General features: G+C 37.7%; 1 protein-coding gene across 1 annotated transcript in view; it reads right to left on the minus strand.

Moving 5' to 3' along the window:
* The window catches only part of si:ch211-186j3.6 (neural-cadherin), a 266,160-nt gene that overhangs the window by 71,831 nt on the left and 178,964 nt on the right, over positions 1–15,365 (minus strand). Inside the window, exons 21-22 of the mRNA XM_059534392.1 lie at positions 12,889–13,115; positions 2,956–3,233 (exon numbers count right to left, since the gene is read on the minus strand). Coding sequence (XP_059390375.1) covers positions 2,956–3,233; positions 12,889–13,115 — 505 coding nt within the window. The remainder of the gene's footprint in view (positions 1–2,955; positions 3,234–12,888; positions 13,116–15,365) is intronic.

Here is a 15,365-nt window from a genome sequence, read left to right on the forward strand (position 1 = left end):
TAAACATATCTAACCAAACACTGTGTGTTACAAGATACATACTAAATTAAGTTTACTTTTTTTCTGTTTACTTTAAAGCAACAAACTTAAATTGCGTATAAACAAATCATATTTCTATGCAGTTTTGAAGGAAGTAAATTTATGTTGCTTTAGGAATGTTTAGATATTAGTACTAGGGAAAAATAAATACATTTTTGCAGCATCCTCCTAAACAAACTTTATCAGCTTCATGTTTGCTTTATGAATGCACATAATGGTTGGGAATTGAATCGACATTCCAACCCAAAAAGGCAGATTATTTTGCTCGTCATGCATAGGATGGTATAACACAAATCCTTTTACTCATGAGGAAAATATCTGTACATAAGTAAAACATAAAACAAGTTACTAAACCTATGATTTAAAAAAATCCATCTAGAATTTCCAAAAGATGTTTTTGCCTTATGCTAACAATAGTTGTGATAGTTGTCAATAGTTTTTATTTTTATTTATTATTATTGTTATTATTATTTTAACAACTGTTGGGGTAATGAGATGTTAACAATTTTTCAGGACTATTCTAACCCTTATAAAACAAAAATATATTGCAGTATATTGGAAAATATCATGTAATATATTAGGCATATATTTTTATATATATTTATTTTTTCCAATATATTGCAATATATTGAAAGCGGCAATCATTTGTATATTTTGCAATATATTATGTAATATATGTATCATCAATATATTATTAAATGTATTCAAATATATAATATATTAGAAAATAAAAAGGGAAAATAATATATTACAATATATCACAATATATTTTAAGAAATATATTGGTAAATATATTTTCCTTTCGTAAGGGAACAAGGGTTTACAGTCTTGGAGTAAATGTGCTTGACATCAACCCCCATTCCCGCTGATGTACATTTACAAAAGATTTGCAAATCTTCTCTATCTACTTAATTCTAATGAAGCACAGACATGGTACATGGACTGAATGAAAGTGACTCTTGATTCCATTTGCGATATTCATGAAATACAGATAATAGAAAAAGGACCTTGAGAGCTAAACTCTCCTGGCTGTTTGGATGTTTGATACATGTGAATTACAGCGTTTGTGCAAGAAAACAGTGATATTTAAAGCACTCTCCTGCAGGAATGTTTAAGTCTCTCTTGACACAGAAATAACCAAGCAGTGTGAGTGAGGGACCCAAAAGCAATTTTATTCTGCCAAAGCGAGATATTCTTACAAGACCATGTCATATCAATGCATACTAATCCCTATTTTTCATAGAAATGTATATGTTTGATAAATCGTTCCATGTGAACGCATACAGTTCAAATAAACATTTTTCATATATATATAGTCAAAATTTCACACTGAAAAACTGAAAGGTTTTGAGCACGCCTGAAGGCTGAAGAAGACCGGAAGGTTGACGTAACACAGACGCAACATTAAGGTTGTTGCCTGAGGACATTATTAGGATTAGAGGAGGGCTTGAGGCATGAACTGTTCTGGCCCACAAAGCCAGCTCACCACATTACATGCTCGCTAGGTCTGACCACTCACAAATCCGTAGCTTCAATCTCTTCTTTTAATTAAACCACTGAGAGCTAAATTAATTTATCCATATTTTTCAAGGTGATTAACATGAAGCGTGGAAAGCGAAGACATACTGTATCTCAGAATGGGATGCTAAGCCAATGCACGTGTATGTATTGCGTGTACAAATCTCTGGTATTTTTAAGGCTATCTATGATGTAAGGTCATGTCATGCAAAAGAGATTGGGAAAATGTGTAATAGAGCTGTATGTGTGTCAGTCTCCCCTGAAAAATATGCAGGTGTGGAAACAGATTTGTGCATGTGCGTGTAATAGGAGTGGTAGTGTGCTCTTAATAGGCGCTAAGGTGAATGGACAACACATAAATTATACAATAGGCAAATGTGCAATTTCATTTTTTAAATGCCCCCTTTGGAAGATGTCATGCTGGTATTTATGATATATTCATTGCTCTGCATTTTTAATTTCCCTGCGGGAAGGAAAAATCATCCATATCACAAGCAGCGATTAGAATACAACTCACATCTGCAACCACATCTCAGATATCATTAGGAGCTTCCACATGGCAGCTGCTCTCTTGATTTGGATCTAAATCAGCCCACACATACTAAAACACTAAGCTTTATAAATCACTGCTAAGCATCCAGTAGTGCCCTAGCTAACTGTTATACAATCTTACCGTATGGTATTCTCAACTCTGGGCTGACACTACTGTACTTCTTATTCATACAAAAACTTTTTCCACTACTTTCTTCCCATCCGTCTCTGCCATTTTTAGGCCTATCTTCCTTTTAGGAGGAAAGACATACATAAATGTGATCAACAGTTTTCAGTCTGTTAATCTGTTAAAATATAATTCTGGACAAACAATAAATCAATCAATTAATTAATATGAATTGATATTAATATTAATATAACATTTATTTACTGTATTGTATAAAAAATGGAACCAGTGCACTACAAATGACATTTTACTCATAAGTGCTTGAAATTCTTAATGGCCTTTTAAATTTTTCCTTGTTTGAATAATGTTAAGGCCTCATTATATTGCTACTGATCTCTGCCTTACTGGTCACTGTTTTATTGTCAACATATTTATTTTTGTTCCAATGGATATAAAAAGGTGCTATTATCTCTCAAAAAAGCATCTATGCATCTAAGTGCATGTGCATTGTGAGCTTCATACAGTTTCGTCAGGCAACAGTTCTCATACTTATGTAATGTTTAGACACTCTGTTTGGTTGTTTTCTCAAAGAGCTGCTGAGGAACCTGCTGCAGATTACAGACTGCTAAAGGAAGCCTGTTGTAAACATCTCCCTGCTGTTTCGTTCACTTTCTCTCCATGTGTGAAGTGAAATAAAGTCATTTGAAAAAGCTCTCAAAGGAAAACCTGTAATTTCTCACCTGTATCCGCTCTGCGTGTCTATACAGACTCCTCCGTTGTGGCAGGGGTTTCTGGGATAGACAGAGCAACTCTGGTGGAGGTGTTCACGTGCCGAGCAACTGCAGACAGCTGTGGCTTCCACAGTCACTGACACCAGAGCCATGCTGCCTGAGTCGACCACCGCTGGCTTGTCAGACACGCTCATATGGCTGGTGCAGCCCCCTCCTCCCCGACAGTCTGCATCCACACACTCATCTACATGAACCTGAGTCACGTTGACTTGAAGAAAAGACTGGAGCTGGATGGGGAAGGGACAAGGAAAGACAGAGAAAGAAAGAAATCCATCACTTGTGAAGTGCAGCCATAATGATGGAAGACAAATAACAGAAACTAATATAGAGTAAAGAACACATGTGGACAGCTTCATAATTTAGTCATTTTGACCCTGAACCAGATTTTGAGTATCACGCACTGAGTGAAATAATTATGTTTCTACTCAAAACTGCTGTTAAGAAATAATAGCATATGGTCAGCAAGACTGCACCGGTGTGGTTTGTCATGTTTTTTCTTGATGACCATGAAAATTATTCATTTTAATCAGATAACATACAGGTAAGAGTAAGACATTGTTTAAACGGCAAAGGGTCTAATTTCATTTGTGTATAGTCATAATTACAACAAAACAATGTGCTTTTGCACAATAAGGAAAACAGGGTGCACTTTCTGCCATCTCAGTCTCTATCAACTTTCTTCACATAAATAAAAAAAACCTGAATCTCAGTGAATACTTGCCTCACAGACATGATAAATATGTGTATAGAAAGCTTGAAATTTCCTTTTAAATGTAATAAGCAGTGCTTTAAGTGGGCCGGTACGCACCGGTACTCAGTACCGCCACTTGCAAATATAGCTCTTGAGTGTACCGCCACCTCTCCGTGCGCCCAGAGCGTGCTTTTAGCGTACCGGTACGCTCATTTGGACATCTGTTTTAATAGAGGTTTTAATCCTTTGCCTGCACTGCCGCTTTTCAGAGCGCCCTTCACAATGCAAGCTTCCTAATTCGTCCCACCGAGAGCAGAGACTACATTACCCATACAACCTTGAATTTTACAAGTGAAAAGCGCATGCGTCGCTTTTGCCGTTGTCAGTAACAACTCAACGTGGCTGGAGAGAGTGTGTGAATCGTACATCTCGGCTCGGTATTAATTCAAATACAGGTTATAACACATAATATGATCTCCTGGCTTCAGACTCTGAGTACTAAAACAAAACGATCAGAATCAGATGACTCGCTGGCTGACACCCCACCAAGCCTGAATGATATAGATGCTGGTCAGACGCAAGTTAATGAAGTAATGCAGTAGCTCTTTCAGGTAGGGTGACCAGACGTCCCGAAAAATTCGGGACAGTCCCGAAATCTAAATTGTTGTCCCGAATTCCGAATCTGGCCCTAATTGTCCCGAATATTATACTAAAGCAAAATCTTGAGTAGTTATTGTCTGATAAACATTAAAAACTGTCTGCGGAGGTTGAGTCGTCCTGCAACAGCCCCCGCCGGCTGCTCATTGGCTGCAGCATCTTTTTTCTAAGTTCTAAAAAAATACCGTAGGCGGCTAGGCACAAATTTAGATATTCATTTATCTAATTAATCTATATGCACAAAGACAATACGACCTTTTTGTCCCCTTTTTGTGTTAAAGCTTCATGAAGAGAGAGCAAGTTGCTGCAGCTGCGAGGAGGACAGTGATGCACGCGTACAGGAGTGATTGACATATATATATATATATATATATATATATATATATATATATATATATATATATATATATATATATATATATATATAATATATAATATATATAATATACATATATATATATATATAATAGAGTACCGGCACCTCTTTTGGGCCACTTAAAGCACTGGTAGTAAGCCACGTTGAAAACAAATAATAAATCATCCATATGAAACCAATGTGAGGTACATTTTTTCCCGTCTGAGCTCATTATCTTTAATGTGACCACGTTCATAAGCAAGTGTGCTATTCAAACCATAATCACCTAAACTGACACGTGAACATGTGAATGCCCACATCTCCTCTGTAAACAAAGTGTGGCGATTCACAACATGCCCCATACATTGTAATATCTGAGGGGCACGTTGTGATATGACCATATAAAAATTATATAAACTAAAAAAATAAATATATAAACTAAAATATTTTGTTAATAAAATACAATTATATATATATATATATATATATTTATATATACATACATATTTTTTTTATAAAGAATTAAAAATAATCTGATTTTAGAGTTTGACAATGAACACATTGCAATCAAATGGTGGGAGGACCCACATAAATGGGGGTAACTGCATATAAACATTAAACTGACTAAACATTGACTGTCTGTCTTTATTCACCTGTTTCTCGTTGATTCGCATTAAAATTCATTAAAGTACATAGTGTAAATTACATCGCTAATGTCACAGAATAGCACATTGTAACGTAGTGTTACAACGTGCCCTCTCTGAGCAAGTGGAATTTAAAACTGTTTAGTGTCTTCTGCTAGTTAGCAAAGCATTAAAAAACGATCTGAACTGATAAATAACAGATTGGAGATTAAAATAATAGCAGATTTGTCTAATTTTAAATGAATAAAAAAACTGAGATGAAAAACTTGAGCCATAATTTAAATTTTACTATGGTAAAATAAACGTTCAGCGATATCTTCAAAAGATTTTTGAATTTTGGCGCACATTTTTTTCTATATAATGTTGATATGGTAACTAATAAATATTGTATTTTGTTATGCTAACGTGTGGAAATATTCAAACCACGTTTGTTACAACTAACCCTGTGATACTTTGTGCCTACATGTATTAAATCAATTGAAACATTTTGAAATATATGTAATTTCATTGTCATCTAAATATCTCATGATGCCAGGAACTTTGATTAATGTTCTGTCAAATATAAAACAATACGATATAAAAGTAATATGAGTGTTTACACTGTACCACTATGTGAATGTTAAGAGTCTAAGAATGTTTAGACCAATGTTTACTGTGAAATACTCTATTCACAGATATGTGTCGATGTTTACAACGTGCTTAACAATAATTATTTATTTACCATAATGAAAGGTTTTTGTATTGTAGATGCAAAGTATGTTTGTGTTTATGACTACAAAATCATGTTTTTTGGGGGGGCGGGGGTGAGCGGATACCTTGAAGACTTCACTTCAAACCCCTGAGAGTGCTTTACCAACATCATATGTTGTTCAACTGGGCTAATGTTCTACATAAATATGGATTACTTGTTTAACATTTGAACAGGATATTTTCCGTAATGGCACAAAGTTGTGTGACTATTCACATCTCTGTATTAAGATCATTGTGCTCAATAATGTGTCTTTGAACTTCACTGTGTATATTTTGATTAAACTGTGCTGTAAAAAAAAAAAAAAAACTTTACACTCATGCTGCATATTATTGTAGCCCAGTTTGTGCTGAATACAATGTATCCAGATGTTAGCCATTAATGTGTTTTTAAGATACTGAAAAAAGCATAAATGTCAGAGCATGTCAAAATTTGTCCAGGGCCCGGAAACCCCTTCAGACACCAGAGGGATAAAAGGTTTACCCAAAAATGATAATTCATAATTTACTCTCACTCATGTTGTTTCAAACCCAAACTAGACTTTGGTTAATCTTCAAATCACAATTAAGATGTTTTGTCCCTCCATTTGAAAGTCCAGACTGGACTTTGGATTGTGACTTTTCAAACTTTATCACCCTTAGAGTAAATTATGTCTATTATGGTTAATGGTGTCTATTATATATCTGAGTGTCTGTTTTGTTTTATATATCTGAATTGTCTGATATTCTGAATTTACCAACATGATTATTTTGTTTAAACAATGGAACACCATTTATTTGTAATGTTGTAAAGTGTTTTCTATTGCATATTTGAGCCCTTGTTATTTATGAGGTACGAGTTGGTGATTGGTCCACATGTAGTGTCGATGACATTCATTGGTTGGGAGTCTTGTCTTTAATAATATGCATTGGCCTGATGAAGGTCAGTGGACTGAAACGGTTCTTGTGCTTATGATAAACTTCAATATTTAGCAAGTATTGATAGTGTGGGGGATAGCATCATTTTATATTCAGTTATCTTTTATACAAAGCTCATTGACCAAGGAAGTCTTGCTGATTAACATACATTGACTTCTAGGCCAGTAACAGCAGCACTCATATGCTGGTGTCCATCTATTCTATGCCAATCTGTTCAGCTGAGCTACCGTCAAATTAGCATACAAATAGCAAAACAAGTCCAACCAAGTTAACCAAAAAGACCCCAAACCCACTTAAACCTGCATAAACAGCGTTCAAAGACACTGGTGGATGCTCACTCTATTTCATTCTTGGACACATTGCGCACTCCAGAGACTCTCTGTGCCTGTGCTTTTCCACAAGCACATAAACGGCAGGCAGATACCCCACGTCCACAGGGCTGCCTCTCAACTTTCACACCATTTATTCAAATACAACATCTGAAATATAGCAGTTTGCTCCTCGGTGGACTGAGCAGTCAAACAGTGATTGACCTCTCCTCCACTAACTCAAGCAGCCAGCACACTTAAGGGAAAATGAAGGGGTGAAGAAACAAGAGATATCGAGAGATACAGACAGAGAGACAATACAGACAGATGTTCAAGATGATAACTACTCCAAGATTAGCTGGGACCTATTTGCCGGGACATTATTCTGACTTGGCGGTGGTTCATGGAGAGGTATTTTCTACACAGCAGCTGTGGCAGAGTGATTGATGATGCTGTTTATGTTGATTTTATGTGTGATCTGAAGGGGAAACTCTGAGGGAGAACAGGGATATGGTGCATTGCGCACAACAGGGCTGGACAGGCAAATGTCACAATGTGTTATGGTGGGGTGAGAACAGAATCAGTGGGAGTAGCGTTAGGCCTCAGAAAGAGTTTTATTTTAAATAAAATTGAACATAAAATATTTAAAAAGGAGAAATAAAGTGTACATGGGGAATATGTGTGAGAACTGAAAGGGCACAATAAGGAGACTCTCACTGACTTCCCTGAGTGCCCTGCAGACAATGGGAACAGCAGGAGTTCTCCAAGCTGGCACTTGGGGTTTCACAATATACCTCTATTGACGATAAGTGTCGTATTTAAAATATAAAATATTTATATGTTAATACTACACATACAATGATATCATAAATAATTCAGCGACAGCAAGCAGTAATCAGGTTGACACTCCAACAGAGATGGTGGCAGATTTGCACCTTAACACAGGTTGCCACCTGTATTAAAATGAAGAAGAAAAAAAATTTAGAAATGAAAAGGATGACAGCAACACAGAGTGTAACTACTGCTCAACAAAATAATGCTGAAAAATAGATATTTTTTTGTAATATTTTTTATTTTAATTTTATTTTATGGTAAAAGACTGCAGGAAGTGCTGATAAACACTAAGTTTATTTTGTATAGTTATGGTTACACACTGTCTCTCTGCTGCCTTAATTTTTCCTCAATTTCTATACAGAATATCATATAAAATCATTACCTTGAGTTCATCAATGTGACTGCCCATGTTGGTGCACCTTGGCAGCATCCATTGCCCCTCCCTTTCTTTGTGCACAAACACATGCAGCCTTTAATGGCACCATTAAATTCAGATACACCTCATCACACACACACTGTCAGCCCTGTTTGTACTGTGCTGTTCCTCTTTCATGCCCATTTCAGTCTGGAGCCCGGATGCTGGGTGGCATTCGAAGAGATGGGGCAGAGAAAACATAAGAAGAGGTACGTGGAGTTCATATACAGAAAACCTTGCAAACAAAATGTGGACATGAACAGTTTATTTTAGTTAGTGACCTTTATGTAACAAGTCTAAAACTCAATCTATGGGGATGCAGTGATATTAAAATTATTGCTTTATTATTGTGTAAAATATATAAATAAATTTACTTTATCCTAGAAGCACATTGTATTCTTAATTTTCACATTATATTTGTAGTGTGTTATCTTACACTTATATTAATTTATTATTTTTTTTTAATTTAAACATGCGATATGTATATACAGTAGGCATTATGAGCATACCTATAAATTAGGGGTGTAACAATATACTTATTCGTACCATATGGTTCACGGGGCATATTATAAATGGAAGTGGCCCTTGGAGTGGGGATTCTGGAGTGAACAGGGCACATACATGTCATTATGGCGAGAATAGTCGCTTGCAGTCGGGGGCGGAACTGAAAGCAGAGACATCAAGTCGGACACATTCTGCTCTCGGTACTGAAGCTCTCATGGTGTTTGCATACTCTGTCACAGATGAAGTGAATAACATGCAATATTTGTCAAATACACAGACGTTTCAGAAACGTTTTCATGAGCAACAGAAACACTTTTTATATACTGCTTGATACAGTGCCAGGGGTATATTTGCTTTTATCAGTGTTCTTTTTTTTATGAACATGACTCAATACAACATTGTCATATGTTGAATCTGGCCAATCATGAAAGAGCTGTGCCGTCATCAGGGCTCCTGCAGTCGCTCTGAAAAAGCTGCACTAGCTGAGTCAGCCGGATGCTCTCAAAGACGCTATTGCAGTACTTTTAATATGCCACACGTGACAGTGACGTGGTATCGGCACCGGTTAATTTTTTTTCCACTTACTGTGGAAGCATTTAGTTTTTTTTTTTTTTTTTTGGTTAGTGTTGTTGTTAATTGTTCTATGTTTCTGGGCCACTGAACGTGAAACCAATAATGCATAGTTTAAACGTATAATCAAAATCAGTGTGATCTCTCATTGAATTCCATTAATTGGCATTCAATGGTTTGAGTGTCCATGTGTATCTCAAGTGTGTGTGCCCAACTGACTTCAGATCTACTCATGCACTTTACTGCACTGCAGAGTCCCTGTGGAACAGATCCAGGAGTTGTTTTCAAGACACACAAACACACATACACATTTGAAGCTGCAGAGCATAAAGATGCCTGGTGTTAAACATTTACCCACACACACTTGACTCTCTCTCCCATTCTTTTCATGGTTCTGGTTCTTTACAGACACACTCACACACACACACACAATTTGCATCCTCCACAGAGCGTTCAGGTCTGACTCCCACACTCGTGCCTGCTTGAGGAAGTGATTTGCATGTATTACCTTGGACATTAAACACTCCAACTACGAGGTCTCACATATCATTTTGCACTCGCAGACAACCAATAAACCATTATTTTATATGAGGCAGTTAGGCTCAGGTAACAGGAGAGAAGATACACCCACTCCCTTGTCTAATCCTTCCGAACGCTCTCATTTCTCGCTCTCTGTTTAATTTCTCTCTCTCCCTATTCCTGGAGGAGAGCATGGAATTTCTTGCCCGTCTCCTGCTCAATCGTACTGTCAGCTCATTTCTCAAAGGCCCTCCGGGGGGCCCGTCGGGATTGGAACCACAATACCCAGAATTCCCAGAGGGTAACTGTTCCAGAGAGGCTCAATGATAGCACAGGATGACACCCAAGAGATATACAAAGTGGGATCTGCATACACACATAAACAGGCAAACAAGTAGGAAGATTGGAGTTTGTTTTGTGCTCCCCACTTACAGGGACTAAACTTCATTTTGGACCAGTGACCTTTTCATGTTTCTGTTTTATGATTCAAAACAGTGTGTGTTTCTTAAACATTTGATTTCCTGAAGAATAGGTTTAACAACTGCCAAAGGGTGTTTTGGTGAGAGAGCGAAAAGGCTTGGTGAGGTGTGGAACCGATCCACATGATACCACCATACGTGACTGAGCTTTTCTTTCAAAAAGAAAGAGTAGAGGTCCTCCCCTGCCAAAGCAAACCTGAAGGAACAAACATTCACATCAAAGAACTGGAACAGAGATCGATGGGAGATGCTATGTGCATAGCACGTAAAGATGCAACAAACCAAGTAGTAATTTCAAAATTATTCAGAGAGTAAAAAAAGTAGTGAAGGCAAAAAAAAAATTCTAAATACGAGCAAAACAAAAGAAATAGTGTGGGTGTGCAAGAGTCAGCAACTGCCTGAATAAAGTCGAACAAAAGGGCAGAGGCAAAATGCACTGCCTTCGTGTTTGATACAGTATGTAATTACGAAAATTTCTGCAAAAGCCGAGGTGATGAGAAGCGTTTTTGAGAAAAGCCAGTGTGAAATGGCTCTGACAGCGAAGATCCAGATGAAAGCTTTAAAATAATTGTATTTCCCCTCCTTTATAACATGCACTCAAATAGAGTGGGAAATTCATAGGAATCTGATTAAATGCAGAGAATGGCTCTAATTGTTCTTCGTTCATCCTCACTGCTTCCTTCTGTGTTTCAACCAGCTCACTATAGGCGCACTATTACTAGAACGAGCCATGTATGATTATTCTGAGGGGTAAGTCTCATAAGAATTTTTTTTTTTTTTTTCTGCAAAATTGTTTTAGCTTTGTCTTCTAAAGACCTACATAGATGCAAGCTTTGAATTTGAACCGATTAGGTTCAAAATTTCACAACAAATAACAAGCTTTTCTGAAAACTTTTTTCCCCTGTGCCTCTTTCCCTGTTTATCAATGACTCTTTCATCAGGATTTACTATCACTACAGGGAGACTTCTTTTTGGTTTTCGAGCTTGATGCAACAGTGTGTGTTTTAGTGAAGCGTCTGACACTTCACAGGGTGTCATTTCAATTGCGTGTATTGCAGAAGGGGTGTTAGGGGGCGAGATAGAAAGGTGTACCCCTGGGAAATGAGCAGAGTGCTCAGAAAAATCCACTTCCACCATCCTAGCATGGCCGTGGGGGAATCCTGAGCTCTACAAAGTATGCATTGTAGCGGCAGGAGAGGTGGAAAGCAAGGGGAAGCGAGAGGACTGCTGGAGATCATGGCAGTGCATTACGTATCATTTAAAAAGTTACAGACGTGAGGGGGGGCTCATCTCTGTCTCTCTCCTGCTGTTCACACTCATTTCTTCCAGCTCTCTCATAAGCCAACATCACACAGCCTACTTGACACATCCGACATTCAGAGAACGGAGCCGACAACTGGCCGAAAATAGAAAAAAAGCAATTACATCAGATTCCGAGGCAACAGTTCAGTGCATGAGCATGAACTGGCTGTTCTCGATGATCCCTCTCAAAACCCTGCCAATGCATGTACCTTAAGCATGACAATTTTCATTGCATTGAATTTTATTTAACTTTTTTCATTCCATGTCTTGGAATTTCTTCAATTACTATGGGTGGAGACGGGCAACTCACTTTCCATATCAGTGAGTTAATCTGTAATTAACTCTCTGACTTTACACTTTCTTCTCCCACTATTTTTTGTAACTAGACAAAGCAAATTTGGGGGAAACGATTGAGAAAGAGAATAAGGGAACATTTTAAGCAGTTTCTTCCAGAGGATTAGAAATCCCATCATTAATAACCTATAGCTTCCATCAGTACTACTTTCACCATCTCGGCTCACCATTTCCAGGCCATTTTCCAAGCCTCTTTACGCCTTGTAATTGGTCCTGATCAATGATTTTGCGTAGGAGACTGATGCATTTAGATCGGTTGAATGTTTCCAATTCACATCACAGCTTTTTTCCCTTATAGCAGTGTGTCTTTTCTAAGAATGAAATTGAGCTTATGTGTGATGTCAATGAAAAGAGAGCAAGGGAGAGTGAGAAGTGACACTTTAGATTTGACTGAAATGGTACAAAGAGGGCTGGGTTAATACATCAGGTCTCATCTTATTATGAATAAGTGAAAGCAAATGTAATTAGTGTTAAAGCATTCAGTTATTCCACACTGAAGTGCAAATGCTTTTAGAGCGATTCCTAGGTTAATTAAAAGGTCTAATATAACTATATTCATATCCATGCATTTCAGACAGGCCTTACTTTTTGTTTATGAGCTGCAAGGTATCCATGGACTCTCTCGGCCCTGAGGAATGGCGTGCTGTGAATGGAGAACCTCACATCCAGAGTCCTGTGCCGCTCTTCCACCAGACTGAAAATGTTGATGTCTTCTGCCCCCACAGACAGCATGTCTGACAGGAAGTCGCCTAGCAGCTCGTACCTGCTCTTCAGATTGCCACGGCATTCCATGAACTCTGTGGCGGAGATATCTGTCAGAGACACAAACATAAATGCATGACACATAAGGATAAGAGAACCTTATAAATATTACCTATAAGCTACAAGAATTCCAGAACATTGAAAAAAAAAAAAACAGCACCATTCTTAAAATGATGTGCAGAGCTCATGAAAAATGCATGGTGACGTTTTTCCTCGTCAACACATCTCCCTGTCATTAAGTGAGGTTAGTGCCTGTCAGTGGCTGTTCGCACAAACTCCAGCTGACATACCATGTCAAAAAGTATAGGACGAAAGCTCAAACTACTGCATGCAAGTCTTTGTCACCATGGTAATAGGTGCCTGTGCTTTACAGTCACGGTTCCCGGCATGTCTTGACGAAGCTGGCCACGGCCTCTGAGCTTTGCTAGTAAATTGTGACACTTCTGCAACCATCTGACCATTGATTCTCCTGTGCTGGAGTGGTGCTTTCCTCCAAAAAACCAATGGACTGTTCTAATTGGGATGCTTAGCCTACAGTTTGGGACTGTGAGGGGGGTTGAACGGTGGCCCCAAAGGAGGTGTAAGACCGACTGAGAGAGATACTAAGCTCAGTCTGTCCCCAGGCTGAGTCAGTGTCCCTTGGGCCAGTGCTCAAGAGAGGCAGGGGTGTCATAACTCTTTCTGACACTTCACAACTCACAAAAGCAGAAGGGCATGTTTGAGGAAATTGGGGGAGATTTTACAGTGACAACAGTGACATGGAAATATGCTCTGGATTTAGACTTTCCTTGTTAACCCCCTCACCTTTAGGAAACCTTAAGAAAAATATGAGGCAATGCTGTGGGTATAAACCCAGGCATCCAAAATATCGACCCATACGAGCTTCCTGCAGCGGAATGGCACAAAGACCTGGAGCATTTTTCTCCATGCACATATATGGACATTGTGAATTATCTTGTTTTTGGTGTAAGTTACTACACAATGCAGGAGTTTAAAAGTCACAAGTCTTTGGAAAGTTACAAGGCTTTTTTGCTGTGGCTGGGTGCAGGACTTGGCCATCTACAAGCCTCCAGGTGGTGAAAACAGCGTTGTACTGGACAAAGTAAGTTTCTTCACATGCGTTTTAGTGTGTTGTAATTACATTGCATTTAGCAGACACTTCTTGACCAAAATGACAAAGTAATTAGTCAAGTAATTAGTAAAGACTGTTTCGTAAACACTAGATTGTAACGAGATGTTCAATGTACACAAACGTTTACAACATGTTTTGATGTAGGCTAAAGCGTGTATGTTTAGGTATTTAGTTGTAATTTGATTTTAGCTCAATGACACATACTGTACCAGGTTTTTGTGTTGAGGTACTGGAGCTGTTTTTAACAGGGCAGTGACTTCCAGGCATGGTAAAACAGTGCGGAATTGCAAGAACCTCCTCTACTACAGAGTTAACAACACACGTAAACAATCATGTTTTGCCGCCGGAATCCTTCCAACATGGCAGAGAGGGTGAGATACTGCGATATCGAGAGGAGGGGCTCTGTACCATGACGACAACACCTCACTCTCAATATGCTAATAGTGTGTTTTGATGCTCCCTTATTAGACATTTTACGGACTGTAAATTTAATTTTGAAAGTATAAAAGTTCAACTTATTTGACTTACCCGAACTTAACACTCAACTAATAATCTAATTACCATTGGCTTTTACATAAAGTTTCAAAGTTACTTATATTTAGAATGTCTAAAGTGGACTATTAAATTAAATTGTGACCAAAAACATACAAAGTGTTGTGTGTATAAGAATTTTATATGCAGTATAGATTTATTTTATAGTCTGCATGAAATCAAAATTGAGTTTATTTACTCTAATAGCACACATAGCTAGTCTTGATAGGAACAATTAATCCGTGCAAGTTGATCCGCAGAAAAAAAAAAAAGTTTGTCTTGGAAATCTCTAATCAAAATCTGAACATTTACTTCCACTCTGCAATGGCATTCCTTTTCTGATGACGTCAGTTTGAAAGAAACCATGCCCTCTATTCAATGTTCTGTTTCAGCTGGAAATACGTCACTGGAGTGAAATAAAGACACAACTTCCGGTTCATACTGACTTTAAAGAAATGTATATTTTTATTCAGCAAGGCTGCATAAAACTGATCAAAATTATCAAAAGATAATTTTGCAAAAAATATATTTCAATTAAATGCTGTTTTTCTAAACTTTCTTTTCAGCAAATAATTCTGAAAAAAAGAATTCACACTTCAGTAATTAGCACACTTCATTCATTGATAATGAGAAATGG

Source organism: Carassius carassius, chromosome 3 (genome assembly GCF_963082965.1).
Source record: "Carassius carassius chromosome 3, fCarCar2.1, whole genome shotgun sequence".
Taxonomy (NCBI): domain Eukaryota; kingdom Metazoa; phylum Chordata; class Actinopteri; order Cypriniformes; family Cyprinidae; genus Carassius; species Carassius carassius.